Source organism: Haematobia irritans, chromosome 1 (genome assembly GCF_050003625.1).
Source record: "Haematobia irritans isolate KBUSLIRL chromosome 1, ASM5000362v1, whole genome shotgun sequence".
In the NCBI taxonomy this organism is placed as follows: Eukaryota; Metazoa; Arthropoda; class Insecta; order Diptera; family Muscidae; genus Haematobia; species Haematobia irritans.
The window spans coordinates 101875730-101889407 of NC_134397.1; the positions used below are offsets into that span (position 1 = coordinate 101875730).

The following is a 13678-nucleotide window of genomic DNA, read 5'->3' on the forward strand; positions in this document are numbered from 1 at the left end:
GAAACAGGTGTTCAAAAAAGACGCATCCGCAATTTTTGTACAATGGAAAAATTAGAAATGCGTGCTGTCATTAAATATTTACATAAAAAAGGTTTATCGGGACAAGAAATTCATAATATGGTGAATGTGTTAGGTGAAAGTGCTCCTTCATATGCAACAGTAAAAAAATTGGTTGATGAATTTAAACATGCATTGAAGATGAACCACGTAGTGAACGTCCAAAAACAGCAACAACAAAAGAAATTGTAGCCAAAGTGCATGATATGGTATTAAATGATCGACGAATAAAAGTGCGTGAAATTGCTAATATCATGGGCATCTCAAATGATCGGTCAATTTAATTTTGCATGAAGAACTACAGATGAAAAAGCTTTCTGCAAGATGGGTGCCGCATTTGTCAACAGTCGATCAAAAACGCATAAGAATGAACATTTCTCAAGCTTGATTGGATCGTTTTAAGCGAAATGAAATGGATTTTAAGCGTCGTTTCATAACTGTTGATGAGGCATGGATCCACCACTGTACTCTAGAGACAAAATAACAATCCATACAATGGTCTGAAGCTGGAGGAAGTGCCCCAAAGAAGGCAAAAACAGTTCAATCGGCTGGTAAGGTTATGGCAACGGTTTTTTGGGACTTCAAAGGTATTTTATTGATCGACTATCTGCAAAAGGGTAAAACAATAAATTCAGAGTACTATTGCAACATTTTGGATCAATTAAAAACTAACCGAACCGCTCTCGTATGTTAATGCGAGTATTACCTTCAATCTAAACTTAAGAATCTTTGTAAAGGAGAAAAAGTAATCGCATTGTAAAAGTCATCAAGAATATTTATGTAAACATTTCAGATATTTTTAGTTTTTATACCCACCACCATAGAATGGTGACGGGGGTATAATAAGTTTGTCATTCCGTTTGTAACACATCGAAATATCGATTTCCGACTATATAAAGTATATATATTCTTGATCAGGGAAAAATTCTAAGACGATATCACCATGTCCGTCTGTCTTTCTGTCTGGCTGTATGTTGTAATCACGCTACAGTCTTCAATAATGAAGCAATCGTGCTGAAATTTTGCACAAACTCGTCTTTTGTCTGCAGGCAGGTCAAGTTCGAAGATGGGCTATATCGGTCCAGGTTTTGGTATAGTCCCCATATAAACCGACCTCCCAATTTGGGTTCTTGAGCTTATAGAAACCGTAGTTTTTATCCAATTCGCCTGAAATTGGAAATCTAGAGGTATTTTATGACCAGAAATATGTGTGCCGAAAATGGAATGTATCGGTCCATGTTTTGGTATAGCCTCCGATCTACCGATATTACTTCTTCGGTGTCTAGATACTGTATTTTCTATCCGATTTGCTTGAAATTGAAAATCTGGAGGCATTTTAAGATCACAAATAGGTGTGTCGAAAATGGGGAGTATCGGTCCCAGTTTTGATATATCTCCCATTTATAGCGATCCTCCGATTTGGGGTCTTTCGCTTCTAAAACCCGTAGTTTTTATTCGATTTGCCTAAAATTGGAAATCGAGATGTATTTTAGGGCCACACATAAGTGTGCAGACTGATCGCCCGATTTCAGATTTCGTAGTTTTTACCCAATTTGTCTGAAATTGGAATTCTAGAGGTATTTGAGGAACATTAAGAGGTATACCGAAAATTTTGAGTATTGTTCCATGTTTTGGTATAGCCCCCATATAGACCTACTCCCGGATTTAGTTCTTAGGCTGCCACGGGAGCCACAAGGTCGTGGGTTCGATTCCTGCTTCGACCGAACACCAAAAAGTTTTTCAGCGGTGGATTATCCCACCTCAGTAATGCTGGTGCCATTTCTGAAGGTTTCAAAGCTTCTCTAAGTGGTTTCACTGCAATGTGGAACGCTTTCGGGCTGCAACCTAACCTAGGTTGCTAGAATCTGTATTTTTTATCCACTTTGCCTGAAAATATAAATATACTGGTATTTTTGACCCTCAAAAATTTGTATCGCATTTATTTCTACCGGTCCATTATGTAAGTCATTTATCGATCGACCGATTTCACTTCTTGAGGGTATATATATAAATTTCCAGATTTTACCCCCTTTATCATTTAAATACTTTTACTCCCCGTTATCATAAAATCTACGGATTTAAGATTTCAAATCAAGGCTTTTTTCATCATTTAAACGATAACATATGTTTATGATTTCTTTAAAATTCAAACAAAATTGGTTCTTATAAACCCAGAATCTGATCTGGTATTCATAGGTAGAATCTTTAAATTTATCTTCGGGAAGTGCCCTGGTTGAATTGATCTGCTTGGGAGAATATCTGTCATCAAACCCCCATAAATCCTACATATATTATCAAGATACCCGCACCGACGAACAGTTTTCAAAGGAAACTATTATATTTGATTCATTGTGGTGGGTATTTAAGATTCGGCCCGTCCGAACTTATTACTCTATATACTTGTTTAGATTTTATATTTGTGAAACTTTATCTATTTGTGATCAATATCCTACCTTAAAAAATATTACGGACTATTATTTCATTAAAATGTGTGCAAATCGGGAACAATATATCTACGTTCATTATAAATCTGCGCTGATCAACCCATACTTCGCTTATGTGTGAAGATTTATGAGAAAATATACTTTTATAAATTTGCAGGAAAAGGGATATATGGCACATTGGTGGAAGTTGACTTGTACTCCTTTATGGGTACCAACACTACGCGCAATTTAGTCTAATAAACACAATATTTTAATGTACAAATTTTGAAGCAAAACAAATTGTAAAGCCATATTTCCTAGGACAACCTTTGTACATAAACCAACTTATTTTTCAATGCACTCGAGTTTTGAGTGCCGGGAAGGCTAGTACAAATAAACATGAATATTTATTAACGAATAATTTTGTACTTAATTTAATTTTTACCTGTAAGGTCGGTCTAAAATGACTATGTTTTCATGTTTACTTTTCTTTAATAATTCATTTTAAAGAAAATAGAATTTTTCAATTATACTTCACTTCACCAAAATGATAAACAAAACACGTCCACACTCCCCTCAAGGCAAAAACATATGCTGTTCAAATGTATATTCTCTTGGTTCCGAATGTCTATTCTCTTTACTCCGAATACTCATTTTAATATTCAAATTAAATAATATTTAGACTTAAGCATACACTAAAAAAAGTGAACTCTTTTTTCAGTGTATCAAATTTTTGGCGAAGCCTTATTAACATGCCAAGCGCATAGCCAAAACAAATGAACACATGCACGTAGAGAAGAAATATGATTGTAACAATTATATTCGAAGAGCAAAATAATATGATTGGAGCTATTTTTGCGGCGACCATGTAACATTTTCACTGCAACCATGTTGGCTCAGTGAACATGGTTCTAAGAAAAATAAAATTGTCCTCATGTAAAATGTTATTATATTCATTAAAAGAATATAGTTTGAATCAACAGACAATGGTCACGATCTAATATGTTATGGTATTCGTCAAAAATGGTCACAACTTAAATGTTTTGATCTTTATGAAAAAAACTTTTTTCGTCGTCGAAAAAAGGACGCCAGTCGAGAAAAGAAAACACAAAATTAACTTTATTTATTTATTTCTATTTATTTATAAACTAACTCATAGTTTATATGTATTAATTCATTCCATATTTACTTCATGCCCATAAAATGTACAAACGTAGACATCATGTAAAATAAATTATACCATATAGCAAATGCAGAACAAAAAAACTCCCCGCCTTTTTATACCCACCACCATAGGATGGGGGGTATATTAACTTTGTCATTCCGTTTGTAACACATCGAAATATTGCTCTAAGACCCCATAAAGTATATATATTCTGGGTCGTGGTGAAATTCCGAGTCGATCTGAGCATGTCCGTCCGTCCGTCCGTCCGTCCGTCTGTTGAAATCACGCTAACTTCCGAACGAAACAAGCTTTCGACTTGAAACTTGGCACAAGTAGTTGTTATTGATGTAGGTCGGATGGTATTGCAAATGGGCCATATCGGTCCACTTTTACGTATAGCCCCCATATAAACGGACCCCAAAATTTGGCTTGCGAGGCCTCTAAGAGAAGCAAATTTCATCCGATCCGGCTGAAATTTGGTACATGGTGTTGGTATATGGTATCTAACAATCATGCAAAAATTGGTCCACATCGGTCCATAATTATATATAGCCCCCATATAAACCGATCCCCCGATTTGGCTTGCGAGGCCCCTAAGAGAAGCAAATTTCATCCGATCCGGCTGAAATTTGGTACATGGTGTCAGTATATGGTCTCTAACAACCATGCAAAAATTGGTCCACATCGGTCCATAATTATATATAGCCCCCATATAAACCGATCCCCCGATTTGGCTTGCGAGGCCTCTAAGAGAAGCAAATTTCATCCGATCCGGCTGAAATTTGGTACATGGTGTCAATATATGGTCTCTAACAACCATGCAAAAATTGTTCCACATCGGTCCATAATTATATATAGCCCCCATATAAACCGATCCCCCGATTTGGCTTGCGAGGCCTCTAAGAGAAGCAAATTTCATCCGATCCGGTTGAAATGTGGTACATGGTGTTAGTATAGGGTGCTTAACAACCATGCAAAAATTGGTCGACATCGGTCCATAATTATATATAGCCCCCATATAAACCGATCCCCCGATTTGGCTTGCGAGGCCTCTAAGAGAAGCAAATTTCATCCGATCCGGCTGAAATTTGGTACGTGATGTTAGTATATGGTCTCTAACAACCATGCAGAAATTGGTCCACATCGGTTCATAATTATATATAGCCCCCATATAAACCGAACACCAGATTTGACCTCCGGAACCTCTTGGAAGACCAAAATTCATCTGATTCAGTTGAAATTTGGTACGTGGTGTTAATATATGGTATCCACCAACCATGCAGGAATTGGTTCCTATCAGTCCATAATTATATATAGCTCCCATATAAACCGATCCCCAGATTTGACCTCCGGTGCCTTTTGGAGAAGCAAAATTCATCCGATCTGCTTGAAATTTGGTACGTGGTGGTAGTATATGATATTTAACAACCATGCCAAAAGTGGTCCATATCAGTCCATAATCGTACATAGCCCCATATAAACCGATCCCGAGATTTGGTTTTGGAACCCCTTGGAGGAGCAAATTTCATCCGAGTGAGTTGAAATTTGGTACATTGTGCTAGTATATGGTCGTTAACAACCATGCCTAACTAGGTCCATATCGGTCTATAGTTATATATGGCCCTCAGATAAATCGATCCCCAATCGCACAAAAATTGGTCCATATCAAGTTCATAATTGTATATAGCCCCCATATAAGCGACCCCCATATTTCAATTCTGGCTCTCTACGTACAAAAAGTCCATATCGATTCGTAATTATTTGTAGACTTAACTATACATAACTTTTTTGTCTAATATATACCATGTATGGACTAAATCACAATTTAGAAAACGATGTTAAGAAGTTTTAAGATACCACAACCCAAGTAATTCGATTGTGGATGATAGTCTTTCGTAGAAGTTTCTACGCAATCCATGGTGGTGGGTACATAAGATTCGGCCTGGCCGAACTTGCGGCCGTATATACTTGTTTTTTTTTTGATCCATACACGAAGATTACTTTCTTAGTTGATACCGGAGCTGATGTTTCCGTGATACCAGTTTCACATTTTCGTAAACATACACGGAATTCGACACTTACATTATCTGCGGCAAATGACAGTGTGATTGAAGTATATGGTTCACGTCTCTTGAAGACTAATTTTGGTCTTCAGCGTGATTTTGACCACCCGTTTTATGTTGCTTCAGTCAGTAAACCTATTTTGGGTGCTGGTTTCCTTCACAAATTTGGTCTATTAGTTGAATTGAAAAATGCAAAAATACTTGATCGTTTGCCAGGAATTGAATCTTTTGGGAAGGTTAAATTATGTTCCCCATCACCTAAAGCATTCATCGTAAACGATTCTGAGATATCATCTTTACTTAAAGAATTTCCTTCAATTACCAAAGAATTTTACTTCAATTACACTCCGGTGAAACATAACGTGGTTGTTTCTTAAAATAATATTTTTATCGTGGATGTGTGTATGTAAACATATATAAATGTAAAAATTTCGAGTAAACATGTATATGTTGTGATATTTTATTCGAAGAGCGACAGAGAGAGATTATAGAGAAATAAATTGAGGTGGAAACCGGGAGGGGTTAACCAAATTGGCGAAAAATTTGATATGCTTAAGTCTAAATATTATATAATTTGAATATTAAAATTGATATTCGGTGTAAAGAGACTAGACTAGTATTTTTGCCTGGAGAGCAGCATTGGGACAGTAAAATCAAAAAAGGGGCAAAAACTCAAATCTCTAAAACCAGAATAACATTATAATTGTTGGGGCCTAATCCCAACTCTCCGGCCTTAGTCAAACAACACTTGGAGATGCCCGAATGGATTGTACTTTCCTCTGGTGTAACACTATTTGTAATGGGCAAAAATTAACTCACTCTCGAAGGGGCAGATCACTACTGGTGTGATAGTCTTTTTGAGCCACAAATGGCCCCCGGGGCAGATAATATCGATTGCCTTGCCAAGCTTACAAGAAAAAGAATCTTTGATGTTTCAATTGTAGTAATTCAATTGGTTTATTTGTGACACTTTCACACTTATATTTATGACTTATCCAACACTAACTATATCTGTCACTTAATGTTTGCCGTCGTTGCCGATTTCTGATTAGAGTTGTTCTGTTTAATTATTTACAAACTTTCACTGATTGGTTTTACTTTTCGTACACCGACGATGGTTGAGCTTCGTGTTCTATGATAATTTGTTCTTAACTACTGCTTCTATTATTCTTTCTCTCATCTCCTCTTCTCTTTAGACTACAGTGATCCCTTCGGATCACCCAACGGCGGCAAACAATGGTGTGGAGGACGAAACGTTCACGCAATTAGGGATGCCCCTTATAGGCAATATTTGGTATCGCATAACGAAAAGGTGTTCACACTTATTCGTGCGTGAACATACCGCCCCCCTTGCACCAACTGTGCAATAAATTAAATTAAGTATAAAATAATTCCAAATAAAATTACTCACAAGACGGAAATATAATTCAAAAACGATACAAGATTGTAAACTTTTTCCTTAATATAATTCAAACTTTTCCGTAGGGATAAATCTTTAAACTTAAATAGCAAGCCCGACCAGGGGCAAAATCAATTTCATTGTAAATAATATCTCACGCCCATCCAGGGGCAAATCACAAAATTCAACTTCATTTGACATTACAAGTTCTTAAGGGACATAAGACAATCTCAATGCAAATTACTATTAGGTCCTTAAGGGACATAAAGAGAATCATGCTTCGTCGTAGACTCCCAAGCCTCTTGGTCCACCTCCATACTTCCAAAAAAAGACCATCCAAAAATAGTATTCTGGATGTATAGTGTATCCTTCTCCTTCTCGCTGGGCCTAGAAACACTCGCTGGGCAACATCCTGCCCCAAAACTACGGCACAATTTGCGGGCAAGTAGAATGAGCAGTCAGCCACATCCTCAAACCCGTACATCTCCCATACTGGCGCTGGTCGAACTGGGCGAAGAGGAGTGTAAGGCGACGGGACAAACCTCGGCTCTAAAGTCGTTGTTAAAGTTCTTACTTCGTTGTGACGATCCGTCAGAATGAATTCAATTGGAAGTTTCGGTTCTTCCTCGAAGTCGAACGTCAAATATGGATTACTTGGCACCAAATAACTCTTTGGGGCATTAGGGTCCATGAAGATGCGAACCACTTTAGACTCCTCTTCCACTTTCGAGCGCCGCATCAACACCAGTGCTGTCATATCGATCCATTGAGATTTTAGCACATCAATAGGGTGAAGCAATGTGTGGTGACCGAACCAACAAATACGACAAGGCCCGCTCTTGCACTTATTAATTTCATGTGAGTAGGCTAAGCAATTCTCACACACACGGTTCTGGTGGACATAGCGTGTTATCTCCGATGGGGACAGTGATAAGAAGCGTCGACACAGCTTTAGCGAGTGTCTTGTATTACACATGAGGCAGCGGTACTCTTCTTGATATTGAGCCATAACTGTAGAGAGACAGAAATCACTTTCATTAAATTTGGTCCGAAGAAATGCTGATATGGGACAGTGTGGAGAAGAGGCAGACAATGGCGAAAACTTATTCAGTTCGAGGTAGTAAAACTAATTTATGCACCGGTCGAGTTATCGATCCAGACGGTGTCTTCAAGTCGACAACTCTAACCTGGCCATCTGACCCCGCGTATACTTTAGTAATTCTACCGAGGCGCCACTCATTAGGGGATCCCGGTTCTTGGCGCAGTACGACCATGTCACCTATTTTCAAATTTTCTAATGGCCTCTGCCATTTATTTCTTTTGTGAAGCTCTTTAAGATAATCAGACTTCCACCTGCGACAGAAATCTTGCTGTACAATTTTGAGCCTACGCCAACGATTTTGAAGAGATATTTTGCCTGGAATCTCTTCCGGTTCAGCAGGGGACAATAAAGATGAGCCTATCAGAAAGTAAGCTGGGGTCAATACGGAAAAGTCATCTGCACCTTCAGTCATAGGTATAAGTGGCCGCGAATTGAGACAGGCTTCAATTGAGGCTAATATGGTACTAAATTCTTCGTAAGTGTGGCGAATTTGACCAGATATTTTCTTTAAATGCGTCTTACAACTCTTTACGCCCGCCTCCCACAAACCTCCCATGTGAGGAGCCGAGGCGGGTATGAAATGCCACTCCAACTTTTGGTGACCATAACGTAACATAGCCTCGGATTTAAGTTCTGCTAGCGACTTAGCGAGACTAGCTCTTATTTCTCTAGCGGCACCCACAAAGTTACGACCATTGTCGGAAAATATTTTATGGGGATAGCCTCGCCGGGACACAAATCTAGATAATGCAGCCATGAATGCTGCGGTGGATGAATCGCTGACTACTTCAAGGTGAATTGCCTTAGTAGAAAAGCAGACAAAGAGACAGATATAACATTTGGTGATTCGACAACCTCGCCCAGAGAAATTCTTAAGGTCGAATGGACCCGCATAGTCCACACCTGTGTTCGTAAATGGCCTATTGTACGTTGTCCTCTCGGGGGGAAGGGCAGCCATTATTTGCCCCTGTTTGGCTTTACGTGCTATCACGCAATCTTTACAATTCCGAACGCAAGTTCTTATCACATTCTTTGCTCTCAAAATCCAACACTCCAGGCGTATTGTAGCGAGCATGAGCTGAGGACCCCCATGTAGAGTCAACTTGTGAATAAAACGAACATAGAGTTTAGAAAAGTAACTCCTATGAGACAGTATAACAGGATGCCGTTCACTATACGACAGCGACAAAGTTGATCCTAATCTGCCATTTGCACGAATGAGCTGATCCTTATCTATGAAAGGGGTCAATGTTAACAGTGCGCTTTTCGAATCAATGGGTCTCCGTTGAAACAGAGCAAAATATTCCTGAGGAAAATGAAGTTTTTGAGACAGTGAAATTAGGCGGTTCTTAGCTGATGCCAATTCGAGTGATGTTAAACGAAAGGTTTCAAATTTCTGAACTCCTTTGGATGTAGGATGCGTGGCGTGAAAAAATCTAAGCATATAAGCAATAACATGAATTGCCCTCGAGAGGCAGGAAAATCTTTCAAGTATATCTTCAAAATCCGCTGATCTGGCGATATGAACTTGAACTGGCTTCGCTTCAATACTTGTTTCAGGAACATTTATATTCGATGGCCAAAATCTCTCCTCATCTTTTAACCATGATGGTCCCGACCACCAAAGATTATTCTCCTTCAACTCTGAAGGAGTCACCCCCCGGGTTGCTAGATCAGCGGGGTTATCAAAGGTAGAGACGTGACGCCAACAATCACCAACCTTCTCTTGAATTTTGGCAACCCTATTTGCCACAAAGGTAGTCCACGTATGCGACGGTTTTTTAAGCCATGAAAGGACTATAGTTGAGTCCGACCATAAATATAACGGACGACTTGCGACATCCAATTGAGGAAAAAATATAGCTATCAATTCTGCAAGAAGCAGAGCTCCACACAGCTCTAGCCTAGGTAGGGACAGTTTTTTGATAGGCGCAACTCTTGACTTTGAAACAAGTAAACTTGTGTGTATCTCACCACCAAAATTTACCCTCGAATACAGTACAGCTGCATATGCAAGCTCCGAAGAATCACAAAATCCATGAAACTCAATTTCGGATTCAGGACAATATCTAACCCATCGTGGGATACTAATACGGTCGATATCAACATATTTTTGTATAAAAGACTTCCATTTAATTAGAGACAACGGTTTGAGGGAATCATCCCATTCAATCTCATCCAGCGATAGCTGTTGCATAAATATCTTTGCTGTAATAATCACCGGGGACAGCCACCCCAACGGGTCAAAAAGTCGCGCGATAACCGATAATACTTCTCTTTTCGTAAAATTTTCTTTGTCTCTCAACTTCTCAGATACGAAATAGAATGAATCATTTTTGGCGTTCCACCTGATTCCTAAGGTTTTCGCCGAGCTTTTGTCATCAAAATTCAAAAAATCTTCATTTAATAGCCTATCTCGGGGCAATCCTTCTAAAACTTCTTTTGCATTTGACGTCCACTTTCGTAGTTCAAATCCTCCAGACAAAAGAATTCTTTCTAATTCTTTCCTTGCCTGTATGCCCTCAGAGACAGAATGTGCGCCCGCAAGCGCGTCGTCAACATACATGTTGTTTCTCAATATCCTTGACCCTAGAGGAAACCTTTTTTCCTCATCTTCTGCTAATTGAAGCAGTGTACGTAGGGCTAAGTACGGCGCACAATTGATGCCAAATGTTACCGTCTTTAATTGGTAATCTTTTATTTCCATATCTGGGTCCGATCGATACAAAATCCGTTGGAACGGGGCATGTTTGGGATTCACAAAGATTTGCCGATACATCTTTGTGATATCCGCATTAAAGACGAATTTATATAATCGCCAATTCAAAATTAGGCTTACAATGTCTTTCTGCAAGACTGGCCCAACATATAATAAGTCATTCAGACTTTGACCCTTCACCGAGGGACACGAGGCGTTAAATACCACTCTCAACTTAGTGGAAACACTCTCGGGTTTATATACGCCATGATGAGGCAGATAAAAATACGGTTCTGATTCTCCATTTGGAGCTTCTACAACTTCCATATGTCCCAGGGACAAATACTCATTGATGACGTCGTCGTACATCGCTTTAAGTTCAGGCTTTCGAGCCAGTGATTGTTCGTTTCGTAAAAATTGACTTAGAGCTACGTATCTATTCGAGCTACTAAATGATCCCACTTTTGGGTCAGTCTTAAACGGCAAATCCACTGTAAATCTTCCAGTGGAATCTCTTTTCACAGTCGATCGGTAAATATTTTCACATATCTTATCTTCTTCTGACAATGGATCTTCCCTCGGAAGTTCCTCAATTTCCCAAAACCGAGACAGCTGCTTATCTATCGACACCCTTGTACAATGAGCAACTCGAGACACATTAACCGAAGTTCTATTGGACGTTGGGCCAGTAACGATCCACCCAAAGACTGTCTTCTGGGCGACCAAAGAGCCAAGAATGCCATGCTGTACTCCATTGAGTAAAATTAGTGGATATAAATTTCCTCCTATGAGGATATCCACAGGACCGCTTATGTAAAAATGTGGGTCAGCAAAATTTAACTTTGGCAATTGAGAGGCAGAAAAATTTTCAAAAGAATGGGTAGGAACATTTCCCGTAACATCAGGGACAACTAGTGCATCTATGTCTAGAGAAAAATTCTTGTCGAATACAGAACCAATTGTAAGAATTGCCAATTTAGTACACCTTGTAAGATGTTCACCACCTAACCCTGATATATCAGCTGATATCGTTCGTGTTGACAAATTCAACAATTTTCTCAGCCTCTCAGAGACAAATGAGTCATCCGCACACGGATCAATAAGCGCTCGCGCTTTATGAGACAGACCATCTTTTATAACTGTAACCCATGCTGTAGCCAGCATAGTTTTTCTTGAAACCGATGTGTGGTACGCTCTGACGTTTCCTGACGTCGACGTTGATGGTTGTTCTACTGTGGACTGTATATTCGTATCTCGTGATGATTGCGTACTTGTACTATTACCACTTTGGTTATTATTTCCGCTCTGAGAAAGATTTGGTCTGTGTAGTAACGTATGATGTTTCAATTTACACTCAGAACAAGTTTTCTGACTGTGGCACTCAGCCACCATATGTCCCGGAGTGAGACAATTCAAACAGTATTTGTCTCTCTTTATTATCGAAATTCTATTTTTATAATTCATACTTATGAATTTGGGACAAGACCGCAAAAAATGATTTCCCTTACAAACATTGCATTTCTGAGCATTCACCTTTGTGTGATGCACTTTAAAACTTTTCGATTTGTCAAAATTGTTGTATTTCTGCCGCTGAGACAGAGAAGAATTCGACGCTTGTGAACCATAAATGTCCGATACACTTTCCAATGCATGGAATCTTTCAGTTAAGAACTTATCAAGTTCCTCCCATTTAGGTATTTCTGTTTTCTGAGCCACCGATTGCTCCCACAGAGACAATGTTAACTTTGGCAACTTTGACGAACATTGATATATAAATATCGGATCCCATGAACCAATATCTATTTTATACAATTTAAGAACCGATATGGCGTTATTAATTTCCCGCTGCAGCTTCTTTAAGCCGTTGGAACACTCCTGTGCACATTGAGGCAGATTAAAAATTGTTCGCAATTGATTATTGATTACGATGCGTTTATTTTCATATTGATTACGAAGGTTTTCCCACGCAATTTCAAAACCTTCAGATGTCAAAGGAATGTGCCTATTTATCTCTCTTGCCTCACCGGTGGTCTTTTGGAAAAGGTGGTATAATTTCTCCACCGCACTTAACTTTTTATTGTTCACATATATGGCGGTGAACAAATCCCTAAAACTGGGCCAGCTCAAATAATCACCCTGAAAAATCTCTGTATCGCACGGTGGGACAGCAATAGAACTACCAGACTTCGGGACTGGAGGAGCTAAGTCTTCTTTTATTTTTGCTTTAATGCTTCCAATTATAGCCATGTATTTAATATATGAGCTATGAACTTCTACCCTCTTCTTTCTTATTGTGGTCTTATCTTTCTTTTCGCATTCTGGGTCAGCAATACATTTTTTATAAACGTCCTTCCATTCTGCGTACATACCCTGAACCTCCTGTTGTTCTGGCTCGATTGACAATTCATTGTGTTGCACTTTTTCTGACTGCTTCAAAGTCTGCTCATAAGCAAGATACTCATCGGACAACACAAGATATTCTTCTAACAATCCCATCTTTACTTGAGACAGATATACTAATAAACAAGTCTTTCAATTCGAGAAAGACAAATATTGCACAGCTGCGTGTGATGGGACAGAAAAAAATTTTCAACTCTGATTCACTTTCGGAAAAGTAGAAAGTAACTCGATCCAAGACTTCTCTCCGCAAAATGTACTAATTTTTAAATCAAATCAGTGCGAGAGAATCTACCAATATGCAGAGGAACAAAGTTATTTGCAAATAATTTATTTCAATATCCCGATGCCACCTTTTGGTTTAACAGCACAAA

General features: G+C 38.8%; 1 protein-coding gene across 1 annotated transcript; it reads right to left on the reverse strand.

Annotated features, from left to right (window-relative positions):
- Positions 1-8210: 8210 nt before the first annotated feature.
- Positions 8211-13403, reverse strand: LOC142229664 (uncharacterized). The gene has a single exon (XM_075300250.1). It carries the CDS (start codon positions 13401-13403, stop codon positions 8211-8213), a length of 5193 nt encoding a protein of 1730 aa, XP_075156365.1.
- Between the last annotated feature and the right edge of the window lie 275 nt (positions 13404-13678).